The sequence below is a fragment of the Zootoca vivipara genome, chromosome 9 (genome assembly GCF_963506605.1).
Source record: "Zootoca vivipara chromosome 9, rZooViv1.1, whole genome shotgun sequence".
NCBI classification, from domain to species: Eukaryota; Metazoa; Chordata; class Lepidosauria; order Squamata; family Lacertidae; genus Zootoca; species Zootoca vivipara.
The window spans coordinates 24,380,823-24,396,432 of NC_083284.1; the positions used below are offsets into that span (position 1 = coordinate 24,380,823).

General features: G+C 39.0%; 1 protein-coding gene across 2 annotated transcripts in view; it reads left to right on the forward strand.

The window, feature by feature from the left end:
* SEC24B (SEC24 homolog B, COPII coat complex component) overlaps window positions 1–15,610 on the forward strand; it is a 41,259-nt gene that overhangs the window by 13,086 nt on the left and 12,563 nt on the right. The window contains exons 3-15 of one of the 2 annotated variants that reach the window (XM_035113439.2): window positions 236–397; window positions 4,301–4,405; window positions 7,064–7,144; window positions 7,831–8,009; window positions 9,637–9,812; window positions 10,308–10,410; window positions 10,881–11,007; window positions 11,581–11,690; window positions 12,297–12,409; window positions 12,973–13,091; window positions 13,503–13,558; window positions 14,378–14,584; window positions 14,911–15,034. In XM_035113439.2, the coding sequence (XP_034969330.2) occupies window positions 236–397; window positions 4,301–4,405; window positions 7,064–7,144; window positions 7,831–8,009; window positions 9,637–9,812; window positions 10,308–10,410; window positions 10,881–11,007; window positions 11,581–11,690; window positions 12,297–12,409; window positions 12,973–13,091; window positions 13,503–13,558; window positions 14,378–14,584; window positions 14,911–15,034 (1,662 nt within the window). The remainder of the gene's footprint in view (window positions 1–235; window positions 398–4,300; window positions 4,406–7,063; window positions 7,145–7,830; window positions 8,010–9,636; window positions 9,813–10,307; window positions 10,411–10,880; window positions 11,008–11,580; window positions 11,691–12,296; window positions 12,410–12,972; window positions 13,092–13,502; window positions 13,559–14,377; window positions 14,585–14,910; window positions 15,035–15,610) is intronic. The other variant, XM_035113440.2, reaches the window with a different exon arrangement.

The window sequence follows — 15,610 nt, forward strand, 5'->3', positions numbered from 1 at the left end:
GTACCTCAGATCAAGAACGGTTTCAGGTTAAGAACGGACAAATTAAGTTCGTAACCAGAGGTACCACTGTATCTGATAAAGTCCTATGCCTCAGTAAATCTGTTAGCTACAAAACTTTCATTGCTGCAGCAGATTTACAAGGTTTCAACTGTGAAAATTGTTAATCAATGTAACTGTTGCCAGTTACATTTCAAAATACAAAAGTGCATTTCCCATTTTTTGGTTCATATTTCAGGTTCACCACATCTTGTAAACCAGAATATTCAGCATAGAAAACCTGCCCAGGGAGCGTCTTCAGCTGTTACGTCTTCAATAAGAACACCTGTTGTGGAAAAGACAACGAAGCCCACCACTTCCTCTTCCCTTACACAACCATCAGATCCTTTGCTTCAAGAAGGTATAAAACTAGAAGATGAATTAAAGTCTGCATTGTGAAATTGCCCTACAATTTGAAATTCATGATTTCTAAAGAGTTCATTTTTCTCGGTTTTATGTGCTCATATATCCCAGTGCAAGTAATATTTAGTATTAATTCTAGCTGGCAACAGGGTAGAATATGATTATCATTTTAGCACTTTGGTAAGATTTGGCTCTTATTAGTGTGTTTATTTATATATCAAGATACATTGTGTTTTACAATATATACACTTGCACTGTAAACAAGCTGCTTGAGAAAGCATACCGGTATTTACTTTTGGATTCTCATTTCAAAGTGAGCACAGATTCCATTTGTATATCTAGAAAGATATGTGCAAGACAACCTACTCAGTTGTCAAATTACAATTGCAAGAGGCAGAATCAAACTTTTCAAGTAGGAGCCTTTTACAAGGATGATGGATGTACAGTGGTACCTCGGTTTATGAACACAATTGGTTCATAAACTGAAGCGAACTTTCCCATTGAAAGTAATGGAAAGTGGATTAATCCGTTCCAGACGGTCCGTGGAGTACTTAAACTGAAGCGTACTTAACCCGAAGCATGGGTGTAATTGGTTCCGGAAGTCTGTTCATAAACTGAAGCGTTCATAAACTGAAGTGAACTTTCCCATTGAAAGTAATGGATAGTGAATTAATCCGTTCCAGATGGGTCCGCGCCGTTCATAAACTGAAAATTCGTAAACCAAGGTGTTCATAAACAGAGGTTCCACTGTATGGTAAATTTACAGAAATATAGTCGAAATAAATTCAGAAATCATTAGGCTTGGCTGAATGTGAGCCTTTTAATGGGAGCTCCAGGGACCACCACATAAAGTTTTAGAGTTTGTAGCCAGTGCTTTGGTAAATAGTAATACATGTAATCTGACTTTTCAAGTTTCTGAGGGAGAGGTATTGAGAAGACGGCTACAAAGAATGCTGCTATACAAGTCCTACTATATTTTGTCTTAAGAAGGTGCTGTTTTGATTTTGGAGATTGTAATAGTGCAGAGAGGTGGTGAGCATGGTAATAAAGGTAAAGAGACCCCTGATCATTAGCTCCAGTCGCAGACGACTCTGGGGTTGCGGTGCTCATCTCGCTTTACTGGCTGAGGGAGCTGGTGTACAGCTTCCAGGTCATGTGGCCAGCATCACTAAGCCGCTTCTGGCAAAACCAGAGCAGTGCACGGAAACGCTGTTTACCTTCCCGCTGTTGACGTGCTTTCGAACTGCTAGGCAGGAGTAGGGACCGAGCAACGGTAGCTCACCCCGTCGTGGGGATTTGAACTGCCGACCTTCTGGTCGGCAAGCCCTAGGCTCTGTGGTCAAATCAGGGATTTATAAGTCTGTATCATTACCTTATATTGATATGAAAGATGGAAGGGGACCAGTGCACATCACTGGTGTAATGTGTTACTGGCAACCTGTTCTTACTATTGGACAGACCATGGCATTCTGCAACAGCTAAGACATCCAAACAGATTTAGAGGGTAGTATTTTGAGGTCACCTCTTTGTCTTAAAGCACCTCAGGTGACATACTTAATTCTGTAACTTGGTCTCAAGGTTTCAAAGGTATGAATAGTATTTCAGCCTAAATCTGAGAAAGGGGGGTCACAGAGTTTCTTTTTTTGTATTCTAGGTCAGAATGAGTTAATTGTGAGTGACGTTGGTATGCAGATATAACAGAAGTGCTGTCAAGGCTTAGATTGATGTACAAATAGTCATAAAAATATTACCAACTTCTTAATTCCTCCTTATTTTCACATCTATATTATACTTGTCCACTCCGTGTTTTAACTGGTAAATTCTTTTCCCATCCCTACACCTAATCAGCTTGATTACTTGCAAGTTTACTCAGGAGCAAGTCTCACTGAAGTAAGCACAGCTGAACTGTGCATATGTTTGTGAACTTAACCCAGTCTCGCTATAAAGTCTTTGTATTATGACTCTTACATGTACTATTCATGTACAGTGGTACCTCAGTTTATGAACACAATTGGTTCCGGAAGTCTGTTCATAAACTGAAGCGTTCATAAACCGAAGCGAACTTTCCCATTGAAAGTAATGGAAAGTGGATTAATCTGTTTCAGACAATGAAAAACACCCCCTAAAGCAGCAATTTAACACAAATTTTACTGTCTACCAAGACCATTGATCCATAAAATGAAGGCAATAATCAATGTACTGTACTATAAAATAATTAAGACAGTATTGTAGATGAAAAAAATTAAAATTATTATTTTTTTCTTATCTGGACTGATGATAGGCATTGTTTGGATGGGGGTTCAGGGTCTTCTTCGCTTCTGTGGCAGCGGCAGTGGTGGTAGTTCAGCGATGGGGCAGCTGGGCCAGGGCCTCCTCTGCACCCCGCTTTTCCCCCTGGGACCCTCCGACTCCGGGTGGCCGGGCGATCCCGGCGTGGCGGCGCAGCAGAAGCGGGGGGGGGGGGTCAACGGGTCCGAGGCTCCTTTCTTGGAGGGACTCCTCTCCCTCTTTCGATTGAGCGTGGCAGCAGCAGCAGAAAGGTCAGGTCCGAGGTCTCGGTGCTCCGCGAGGCGGGAGATCCCAGGCCTCTGGGCCCCGGGGCTCTGCCTGGTCGGTGACTGATTGGTGGCTGGGCACCCTCGATTTTGGGCTGTTGCGCTCGCTGGGGGAGGGGCGACCTCTTGGCCGGTCCACCCGGCACTCACACGGCGGCGGCAGCCTCAGCGGCTCAGGAGCCGCTCGGGTGGCGCGAACACGCTGGCTGCCCTCAGGAGCTCCGCGGACTGGGCCGAAGGCATTGGAGCGCTTCCGTGGCTGCGGCCCAGTCCGAGGAGCTCCTGAGGGCAGTCAGTGTGTTCGTGCTGCCCGAGCGGCTCCTGAGCCGCTGAGACCGCCGTCGCCGTGTGGGTGCCGGGGGTGCTGATACTTAACAGGATGGAGTTCCAAAGGGTGTGTGCCTCCAAACTAAAGGCTCAATGCCTACATCATATGGAACAGGTCTCTTGATGAGATGCTATCTGCAGGACCCCTCCTGCAGAGTGCAGTCTTTGGTTTAGTATATAAAGGTTGAGACTATCGTTTGGGTATCCAAGTCTCAAGCTCTATGTTTGTATAGGTTCTGCCAAATGAAATCTGACTGGCAACAAAAAGGTACTGTATTCTGTTGATCTTAAAAGCACTTTAATAATACCTTTGTTTTATGGATATGTTTTTTTGCCAGCTGTGTATAAATTCATTGTATTCTATCCAAAGGTTCTGTTCTATAAATGGAAAGAGGTTCTGTGACCAGAAGTGGCATTTCTATTCATTTATTGGCAATTTGTGAATATAAGTAACTTTTCATAGAGAGAGAGTAAAAAATTCATTTAAAGTGTGACCCTTTATGTGGAGCATCGATGACATTATTTGGAAGTTTAAGTTGTGTGGATTAAGGAAAAATAACACTCATTAAGTATTAGCACTTTTGAAATTGATAATAGCACTATATGCTAATGATAACTAGTGAAATCTGTTTTTTCCTCAATGGGCAATTAATATCACTGTGTCAAAATGTGAAATCCACCCAACTTTTTAAAAATGGGTCTCAAAACTATTTCAGCTACTTAAAAAATTATCTGACTTAGTTAAGAGAGCTGTTTCACTATCTCTGGAGGATGAACTATGTGTTCTAATTCTACTAAATTTCTTTGTCTACCGCTAATAACCAAACTACTGCAATAAAAAATGTCTGTTTTTCTGTAAAGACAAAGCTTTTACGGTATGGTTTGGGTAACTCACTTTTCATGTTTGGGTGTCTTTTGTAATGCCTGGTTTTGCTGTCACTTAATGCTCTGATTTGTGCTTTCAGTTTCTCACCTTTTCTGTGTGTCTGATTCTTGTATTTGTGCTTTCCACTTCACAGGCATGCAGTATGGTGGATATGTTAATAATCAAGCTAGCTCTCCAGCAACTCCCTTGTCATCAAGTTCAGATGATGAGGAAGAGGAGGAGGAGGATGAGGAAGCAGGTCTGCTTTAAGCTTTGCACCAGTATTTCTCACTTTCATACCCAATTTGATAACATTTATTCCATTCCCTGAACAAAAGTACATAACACTAAGTATCCTGATCCTAAACAGTCTAAATAATTGAAGGAAAAATGCATTGCATTTAGTAGCTAATAATATAGGGTGGTATGCAATTAAGTTTTACTCAGAGTAGATCCATTGGAATTAATTAACCTAAATTGGTCATATTAACTAATTTCAATGGGTCTGCTCTGAGTAAAATTAATTGAATACCACTCATTGGACACTCATCAATAAAAGTGTGTTGTTATTTAAAATTGCAGGTGTGGACATGTATGACATACTTCATCCAGATTGTCCAATGATATTCCTTTGTCCTACTATAAACATAAAACTACCCCCTTTATTGTTTAAAAAAACTGCAGTATTTTGTCATTCGTCATGTGTGAGAAAGTTACAAATAACCAAAAGACAGAACGCAGAAATACTTATTGAGGCCAGTTGTTGTTTGTCTTCTTGTGCAAGCAAACATTTCCTTAACATACTTCCTATATGGTAACACATTTGCCAAAATATTTTGTTTGGCTCTCTTCCTGTTTCAATGAATATGTAGTGCAGAAATTAATTTCAGATTTAATAAGTTTTGGTATAAAGGACCTGGAGATGCTTGAAACCAAAAAGGTTATTAAACTTCAAACTGCCAAAGTTATATTGTGGTATATAGAAACTTGTTTTAAAAAATATGGTTTAGATATGAACATGGCATGCATACTATTGAAATAGCTGGTAATTGTATTGACAGTAATTTCAGTAATAAGCATGTTGTTTCAAAGTCTACATTTTTTTTAAGTACCACAAATTAATAAATGGAAAAGAAATGGATTTATTTTAAAATCTGAGAAGTAGTGTTGTTAAGCTACATGTGTACAGTATGCTGCATGTGGTGCATGGAAATATTGATAACATGAACAGATATGCTTTCAATAATTTGTCGGTGGTTTTGGAACTTTTCTTTGCTGATGCTGAACATGGATTTTTCAAATGGTATTTCTCCTGTATTAATCCACACAAATACATTCTTCATTTCAGTATAGCAAAAAGAATGTACTGCCTGTCAATGTCCATTCTCTATTTTATTGTTATACAATAAACCCACAACTTACACAGGGGTTACGATCCGGGGATCGCGCCTAAAGCCGAAATCACATATAGTCAAAACACATTGGGTTCAGTGGCAGGCAGGATTGCCAAAAGTTGTTTTTCCCAGAACCCCCCCCCTTTTTTTTTTTGCCAAGTGCATAAAGCTGAATGTACATGAGTTAAATGTGTGTAAGTTGTGGGCTTACTGTACAGTATACGGCGTCGCTATAATGTAGAGTTCTCAGTTCTGCATCTTAATGTGGCTTGAAAGTTTTTCTGGATAAAAAAGTAGACTCATCACTTTGCTTCTACAGTTGATCCATTTCTGTACAATCCATTTAAAGCAGATTAAAAGCTTAAAGCTAATTACTATCTTTCAGGGCTTTTCTGGAGGCATTCAATTTCCTGAACATAGCAAATTAGGGGATACTCAAGCAATTCATGGCTTAGAGAAAACTAAATAAGAAGAAGTTTAATATTGGCATCTGTATGATTAAAACATATTGAGCTGCCTGTGTTTTCCAATGTTGTACATTTTATTTATGTCAAACATCAGAGGCAAATGGCAAAAGGGTCGTGAAATGCAAGAGGTACAGTCTTGGACATTAATATGCAAATGTCAATTTTTGCATAGGAAAATTCCAAACACTACAGCATGCATTTCATGGTCTTTCGGCACCACTGTTTACAAAGCGCTTTTTTCTCTATACTTGCTTAGGTGTTAGTTTTTCAGGATGCCATAAAGGGTACAGGGCTGGATCCAAATAGAAAAGGAATCTTTGGCTCCAGTCTATTGTGTGTGTGTTTAACAGAGTTTAACTTAGCTGTTCTTCTGGTATATATCTCACTGAGTAAAATGGGAACCTTGTGTGAGTGTATTTAACAGCTGTATCCTACAAATGTGTGCTCCTGAAGTAGACTGTTCAGATGGAGTCTGGAAGCAAGAGAATTTGCATAAGGAGGAACCCCGGCATCATCATCAGCATTATCCCCCTTCTCATTTACTGTATTGATTATAAAATTTATTTGTTGCTTTTTACAAAAAAGTCTCAAAGCGACTTATAAGGTAACATAAAATATGCAGAAGCAGAATATCAAATACGTTCAAGGTGCTTCCATTAAGTGCTGAGAGCATTTCTTTTCCCTCTGCCTAGACTCTTACAGTGCCTCCACACTTTTGTTTATGCTTGGCAAATGCTTTAACTTTGAAGTAGAATTGCTTCCAAAGTCCAGCAATGGGAAGTCAGAATATGTAAAGTGAACTATAATCACCAAAAGCTTCTGAGGTTATTTTTTTCTTAATTGGAGTTTGTCATTTTTAACTCCCCCCCCCATGCATTTTTAGTTCAGTTTGGCAACTGCTATAAACAAAGATTAAGGCTGAAATCCTGTGTTTGATAAACATATGATATTGCCACTAAATACTTTATAGCTTCTTACCTGGCATTGATAATCATTTCTTAATATGCAGATTTAATGCCAGTTTAATGAATATATGTGTGTGTGTTTCTCTTCTAGCTATTGACAGCTCTTCCACTACGAGCAGCGCATCTCCCATTCTCAACAATTATGATAGTCTTGAAGGAGGTGGCTATCCAGGTGAATCAAACTTTTGTTTGTTTAATGTTTATTTTATTTATATTTATATACACATATATATACACAAATGCAAGGTTGGGAAGCATCTGCAGTACAGCTTCTATACATTATTTGCTCAGAGTAGAGATTCCAATACAGCACAGTGTATTGTTCAAGTGACTCACTTCTGCTTTTCAAATTGCATATTAATTCAAACTGATAAGAAGTTCCTTAACATGTAGTAAATCTTGAATATGTTTCATTAGAGGTAAGCCATCTGATTTTACTGGATTTATTCCCATATTCAGCTTCTGATTAATTAACTATTTAATTCTGGTTGCAGTTGAATGCATAAAGTTTATAGGACAACTGCATTCAGAAGATTAAAAAAAAATACAATTACTTCATTTTATTTGCAGTTAAATTTTAATTACTACCCTATTTAAGAATTGTTTGATATTTGTTTAATAGTTAGAAATCAAGTTAAGCATGGGCTTTTATTTACTCAAATGACGGTAGTTGTGTTACTAGTTACTTTATTGTTGTGTGTTAAATACTAATTTACAACAGGATATTTAATTGAAGTTCTCTTTCCTGCTCTGTTAATTAAAACACTCACTATACTACAGGCACATAATACTCTCATAAGCAACAGCTTGCTTTTTAAAGGAGTAAATACTGTATTAAAGCATTGCTTTTCTGTTTAGAGGCACGTTCTACAACAAGTAGTCCAGCTCCTGTTCCCTCAGTTCCACAGACGTCTAAAACCTCTAAACCATTTGGCTATGGGTACCCAGCTCTCCAGCCTGGCTATCAGAATGTGACGCCACCACTTCCACCTTCCAGTAACTCTGGATATAATTCTGGATTTCCTCAGTATCCACAGGTTAGAAAATCCTCACAATTTTTTTATTTGATGTCATAGTGACAGATTAACTGAATGAGGGAGCATAGTTACCTATGAATCAAGGTTGGAATTGTAATTCTTTGATTATTTTTTTGAAAAAAATTGTACTTCAATTAAACAGGTCACCAGAGTAAATATATTTGTGTTTGTCTATTGTTTTGATTCATCTCTCGTAGGGAGTTCAGAACTGTGTTTACACAGGTTACATCAGTACTTACACATAGACTTAAGGTGGCACTATGAAATACAGCTGAAGAGAAACCAGTAGTGCCAGGCTTACCAAGATGAGAAAATACTAGCTGCTTCTTCAGTCATTTTTTCTACCTTCTCATATAGCAGGGATCAAAGTTGCTGTTCTCCACAGACACAAGTGTGACTTGCAGGAAAGATCTAATATATTCAATCAAGGAGGATGATTAGTCAGTTTAATTACTATTCTTCTAGTGGAAGTGGCAAATCCTTTTGAAAACAAATGTGCAACTTCAGGGAAGTTGGATTGCAGCCTTAACCAGTGAGAATTGCAAAGTTATGGGGCAGAGGTTTTGTTCCCCTTCTTTGCATAAGAAATATACCTTTGCCATGACTGATAATTTGCACATCTTATCTGATTAGAAAATGAGAAGATCGTATGCACTTGGTTGACAATAAATGGTTAATATTGATAGTTATTTGTGTTGGTGTTTTTAATGATATAGTGATTTTCTCAAAGCATGTGACTTTCAGACAGTTGTATATGAAGATTATACACTTCCAGTTAATGCCAGTAAATTCATATGAATAAATACATTCAAGTTCATGTACATTGAAGAAGAAGAAGAAGAAGAAGAAGAAGAAGAAGAAGAAGAAGAAGAAGAAGAAGAAGAAGAAGAAGAAGAAGAAGAAGAAGCAACTGTCCTATATTTGTGTGATAAGTTGTGTGGCATTGGGTTGGATCCAATGAAGAGGTAGTGGAAATCTGCTCATTCACTGTAGCTTTCCTGCTCCCTCTTCCACACAGCTCCCTAGAAAGGATCAGGGATACATCCAGAATGACTTGCAATATAGCACGGAGGGCTATTGTGGGAAGAGAAAAATAGGGCGGGGAGGGGGGCGCTTCTTAAAATACGCCAAAATATCCCTGTAAACACGTCACTTGGTACTCCATGCTATCTTGAATGTTCTTTATGTCTAAGGAAGGGATGAGAGATAGTTAGCCATGTTGATGGGTGTCGATGGGAGGTGGTGTCGCACAGCATCTGGAAGGCCACAGGCTTTCCATCCCTGATTTAAGTCACAAATTATATTGTAATGGAAAAGGCTGGTGATCTGCCCAAGATGGTCCCAGACCACTTGTGCTAGTAGATTGATGTTTTTAAAAAGCAACACTGATCCATAGATCACCCCACAGAAGTGGTAGAAGTGATTGTGCCTGTTAAGAGAATCTGTCAAGACCCTCATATGCCTGGGTCAGATGCATTGCAGATATGAATTTGGGAGGGGAAATAGAGACAGGAGCAGCTTATGGAATGAGGGGGGAAAGATATTGCAGAGTGGGGGAAATTAGGCAAATACTCATCAAGCAGCTAATGCTATAAAATAAATGCTTCTTTAAAATGTTATTTTTCAGCAATACCCGACAATGAATCAACTGTCAGCTAGTCTTGGAGGACTAGGTATTCAGCAACCAGAGAGCTTGCGACCGGTCAACGTTACTCAAGATAGAAATATTCTGCCTATTGTTCCAATTCCAGCTCCTGTGCCTAATTTGAACTCTGATCTGAAGAAACTGAATTGCAGCCCAGAGTATGTATAAAGTTTCTAATCTTCAGCATGCTTCTAGACTTGTATTCTTTTTTTATCAATATCTGTGTGAGAGAGAGTCAGGAACTGATATCCTGATTCGATCGTTATGGTATAGGTTTGGCAAACATACATTTCACGCCTTGCCTTGTAATCCTCACATTTTGCCTCTATGAAATATTGGAAAGTTTTAGCAAATGAAGTCTGCTTCTGTTATACTCATCCCAGATGCAAATATGTTGACACAAATGGTTCTATTCATTGCAGCTATTACAAATGTTGGAAAGTTATGATTGGCTCAAGAATTTTTCATGCTGAGTTTATACAAGTGTTACTTTGGGCAAGGGTGTGGCTCGTTGCACTGCTTTGAATTTTGCTTTTACAACCTGGATACTTTCATGTAGAGATGTGGGTGGTGAATTTTGGTGAATATGGGCCTCTTTGATAGCACAGATGAGTCATAATCTTTGAAACTAACATTTGCGATTTCACTTTTAGCTCATTTCGATGCACTTTGACAAATATTCCACAAACTCAAGCTTTGCTAAACAAAGCAAAACTTCCTTTGGGATTGCTTCTACATCCCTTCAGAGATCTGACGGTAAAATGACTTTTTATTCCCAGAATTTTTATTTAGCCAAACTTGAATAAATTAAAAACATCTTTCATATTTTAAAGTTGTGGTTGCAGTAAATAATTGTGAATCAGTTGTCTTGAAACCCAAACACAACACTGGAATTGAGAGAGAATATTTACAATAAATAATAACTGTTTTACATTTATACCACTTTTAACTAAATTTACTTATGTGCAATTGGCACAGATTTCAGCAAAGCTCACTTAGAAATAAGTGAGTTTAATTGTATCCTATACCCTGATCATTAATAATGGAATTTTTCTAGCCTTAATTTTAATTGTCAAAATTTAATAAAATTTGAACTTTTTTTCCAGTAGTAATTTTTGAAAAATGCATAGAAAACCTGAATTTGTTGTTTAGGGGTAGAAAAATATTGTGAAACACTTCAAAGTTTTTCTTCAAATTGACGTTTTACAATGTTCTTTATTCCTCAGCAATTGCCTGTGATAACATCGAACACCATTGTGAGATGTAGATCATGCAGAACATACATCAACCCTTTTGTTTCTTTTATTGACCAAAGGAGATGGAAATGTAACCTGTGCTACAGAGTTAATGATGGTGAGTATTGATAAAAATGCCACAATCTAAAGGAATGAATGATGATCTACAGCACTTCCTTTGTGAAAGCAAACCACCCCCGGCCCTTGCATGGCAAGCAGCTCTCAAAACATAGGGTGACAGTGTCCCCTTAGGGCAGAGGTAGAATAGTAAGTAAGTAAGTAAAACTTTAATACGGTCAAAGACCAGCAAATGGTAGACTATTTTTTCAGACGATGGGCTGAATCCTTATCTCAGCCGACCCCTGTGGGCCACCTGTCAATAACCTGACATCATTGTTATGTCGGACCATGACTTCAGGTTAGCTTTCTGTGAGTGCCAGTCAGCTGATGAGTACTTGACAACAAGACCCTTTAATGTTATTCATTTGATGGTGTGGGCCTGCCTGGGTTCAGACTATGCCTGCAGATGGACATTTTCCCTTTCCAGACTGGCAAGTGGTGTGGGAAATCCCTATGGTTCCTTGGCAAGTGGGACCTGCTGCATTAGGGTTTACTGTATTTGAATGGTGTTACCAAGTTTAGTATTTGTGCACTTAACAATGGGTAATATATTTATTTTATAATCATTTAGTTCCTGAAGAATTTATGTATAATCCTGTGACACGGTCCTATGGAGAGCCGCACAAACGGCCAGAAGTCCAAAACTCTACAGTGGAATTCATTGCTTCCTCAGACTACATGGTAAGTATATATGGAACAAAATATTGGTTAAAATAAATATTCATAAAACTTCGGGGGTGGAGGGTTTTTAGAATTCACTTTTGCTGTTTTCAGTTCAGCCCCTTATCCTCTTTTCAAAGAGTCTAAAGGTAAAGGGACCCCTGACCATTAGGTCCAGTCGTGACCGACTCTGGGGTTGCGCGCTCATCTCGCATTATTGGCTGAGGGAGCCGACGTATAGCTTCCAGGTCATGTGGCCAGCATGACAAAGCCGCTTCTGGCAAACCAGAGCAGCACATGGAAACGCTGTTTACCTTCCCGCTATAGCGGTTCCTATTTATCTACTTGCATTTTGATGTGCTTTTGAACTGCTAGGTTGGCAGGAGCTGGGACCAAGCAACGGGAGCTCACCCCATCACAGGGATTCGAACAGCCGACCTTCTGATTAGCAAGCCCTAGGCTCAGTGGTTTAGCCCACAGCGCCACCTGGGTCCCTCTTTTCAAAGAGACTATGCAGATGTAAAAAGTGGGGCTCATAGCAACATGCGCTATCAAAACTATTCTTGATTACAAATAGAATATAAAGGATTTTGTCAGTTAAGCCTAAACTTTAATTTTAATTTACAGCTTCGTCCTCCTCAGCCTGCAGTGTATTTGTTTGTGTTGGATGTATCCCACAATGCAGTAGAAGCTGGATACTTGTCAATTGTGTGCCAGTCTCTGCTTGAAAATTTAGACAAGTAAGAACCTTCTTGTTGTTTTTTGTTGTTGTGTGTATTTATGGTCAGGATACAGCAGCCATTAAAATAATTGCCAATGTGGTCCTGCTTTGATTACATGACTACAGTGCTTTATAAACCACAGGAGGGGTGTGTGTTCTGGTGCTCGAATCCTGCTTGCTGGTTTCTCACAGGCATCTGTCTGGCCAATGTGAAAACAGGATGCTGGACTAGCTGAGCAATTGGCCTGATCCAGCAGGCTCTTCTTATCTTGTTGTGTAATAGTCCCATGATTAAGGAGAGCCAAACCATGGGAGCATGAACATCTTGTATCCAGTCATCTCTTTCCTCCCTCTCCTTATTCATTGCAATAATAAACTATTCATATTTGAGAAAGTTGTTACTAACCCCTGTGGGTTAAATACAGAGCTGCACTAGGCTGTATTTGGGGCATATGTTGTCTTCAAGCATTGAAGACTGTCTCTTGAATATTTTTTTTCTAACATTAGAACAAGTTAAAGGCACAGGAATAGATATCTGTGCTAAACCAATGCATCATGGTCATTTTTCTTTTAAATCTTAAGGTTGCCTGGAGATTCAAGAACAAGAATAGGCTTCATAACGTTTGACAGCACTGTTCAGTTCTACAATTTGCAAGAAGGATTATCACAGCCTCAGATGCTGATTGTGTCAGAAATTGATGGTAAGAGGGCTAATTGTCTCAGAAAATGAGTGTGAGATAGAGTGATTCAAGGAGAGGAGACCATATTTAACAGGCATTTTATTGAAAGTAACAAAAAAATAAAAATTGTGATGTGGAAGAGGAAATATAACAGTGCTACGTTAAGTATAATAGAGTTGGCCAATAATATCTGCCTAGAATTCATTCCTGCAAGATAAAATGAGGGCACGTTGGGGTGTATTTGACACACTGTCAGGGACCATTAGTAACAACATGAAGAGCTACAACTAGAAAGGAAGATTGGCTAAGTCCTTGTGCATGTACAGAAGTGCTTTTAACTTATATTGCTGCAGCTCTTTGCACCCTAGCTATGGTGTATCCTTTTCAGTACATAACATGAAAATATAATACCAATATATGTTTTCTTCATAGATATTTTCCTGCCAACACCTGATAGCTTACTTGTTAATCTGCATGAAAGTAAGGAGGTAAGGTGGATAATTCACAGAAGAATTAAATCTTAAATGTGAAGATAATTATTTCTGACTGCTCTGTCCTTGATTAAACTGCTTTAGAACGGGGATGTTAAATCTGATTCTTAAATCACAGCAGGCCTACAGCATTTCCAGTCCTGCTTCCAACCTAGAATTTCTTCTGCTTTTGTTTTGCCTCCTATGACACATTGTGATTCAGAAAAACAAGGGAAGGCTGAGCAGACAAGCCAAGGCCTCTGCTGTCCTTGGAACTGGACTTTAAAATCAAGGTTCCATGTAGGACAAACACAAAGGCCAGCCTGAGAGGAAAGCAATCTAGATATGTCAGACTGAGATGGAAGCTGGTGATGAAAATTTCATAGTGGCAGTCCTTTTCGAAAAAGAGAGACATGACTATTATGTGGATAGCAGAGAAAGAGGACAGCCAATGGGGAAGAACTGAATAGCCTTTATGTCCATGATACCAAGGAGGTTTTAGATAAAAGGGTGGTGTTTATAGGCTCCAGTTACGTGAAAGAATGTGACTCTGGGCAAAGAATCATTTCAGCTTCCTGGGAATCTTGCCTTTCGTTTTTAGAACGATCAGGTGTTTAATCCCAGTGGTTTCAAAGATTTATTGAAATGAATTTATACACAACTTAATAAGATTTCTAAGCTTCAGAGTGTGCGCATAATGCCTGCTGGGAATTCCGGAATTCATAGAGAGGTGGCCAAATAAGATTTTTCACTGGCCAGTGGTGGGACTTCAGCATTCTTGCCACTCCTAAAAAATGCAAAATATTTCCTTCTAACACTTTAACAATTATTTTGCAGCTAATTAAAGACTTGCTAAATGCACTACCAAATATGTTCACTAACACAAGAGAAACGCACAGTGCTTTAGGCCCAGCCCTTCAAGCTGCCTTTAAGTTGATGTCTCCAACGGGTGGGCGCATATCGGTGTTTCAGACACAGTTACCATCGTTGGGCACAGGACGTTTGCAGTCCAGGGAAGATCCCAATCAAAGATCAAACCCAAAGGTACTTTGGACTCTGTAGTGATTATGGATCTAACAAGTTTCTGTGGTGGGTGGGTTTTTTGGGGGGGGAATTGTTTTTATAATGTTGTATTTTCATGTTGTGCGCCACCCTGAAAATCTTTGGATTATAGAATGGGTTATAAAAACAAGAGTATCTTAATTTGTCATGGTATAGCTTGGGCAACAGGTACTTGACAATGTTGGCTGGGGAATCTGTGGCCTTCCAAATGTTACGTATTACAAGCAGTCTGAATTCAATTTGCTCTTTTTTTAAAATGTACTTGTTTCTGTTGCACTCCCAACCTTATTTTTTTCTTTGTATCCTAGGTTGTTCAGCATCTTGGTCCAGCAACAGATTTTTATAAAAAGTTGGCACTTGATTGTTCAGGACAGCAAACAGCTGTGGATTTGTTCCTTTTAAGCTCACAGTATTCTGATTTGGCTTCTCTTGGTAAGCGCTTTTAACTTGCAGAGCTACTTCATAATTAGCATGTGTTGAGAGAACAATTTTTATGTTCAGTTAAAATTGCCAAGGAAAATTCTAAAGGTTAAATATATTATTTGCTTAGATGCAAATTTTTAATGGTTTTAAATATTTCATGCCACACTTTGGAATATGTCAAGGTACTAACTGACTGACTGAACTGTAAAACAGAGATTTTTTCCATCATGAAATTATGTACTCTTATTGGTTGGTTCATGAAACTATCTATTTGGAGCATACAGGATTGCCAACAAGCCCATATCCTGTCAGACACTATGCAACTTGCTTTTAAAATGGAAAATTGCTTGAAGGTGAAGGTAATTTCTGAAAAGCTTAGAATCATGAAACATAGAATCATAGAGTTGAAGGGACCATGAGGATCATCTAGTCCAACCCCCTGCAATGCAGGAATCTTTCACCCAACGTGGGGCTCGAACCCACAGCCCTAAGATTAAGAGGCTCATCTACCACCTGAGCTGGCAGATGCCATTCTTTTTATATATTATTTGGCTGGCCTGGCAATCTTCTAAGAAAATACACTGA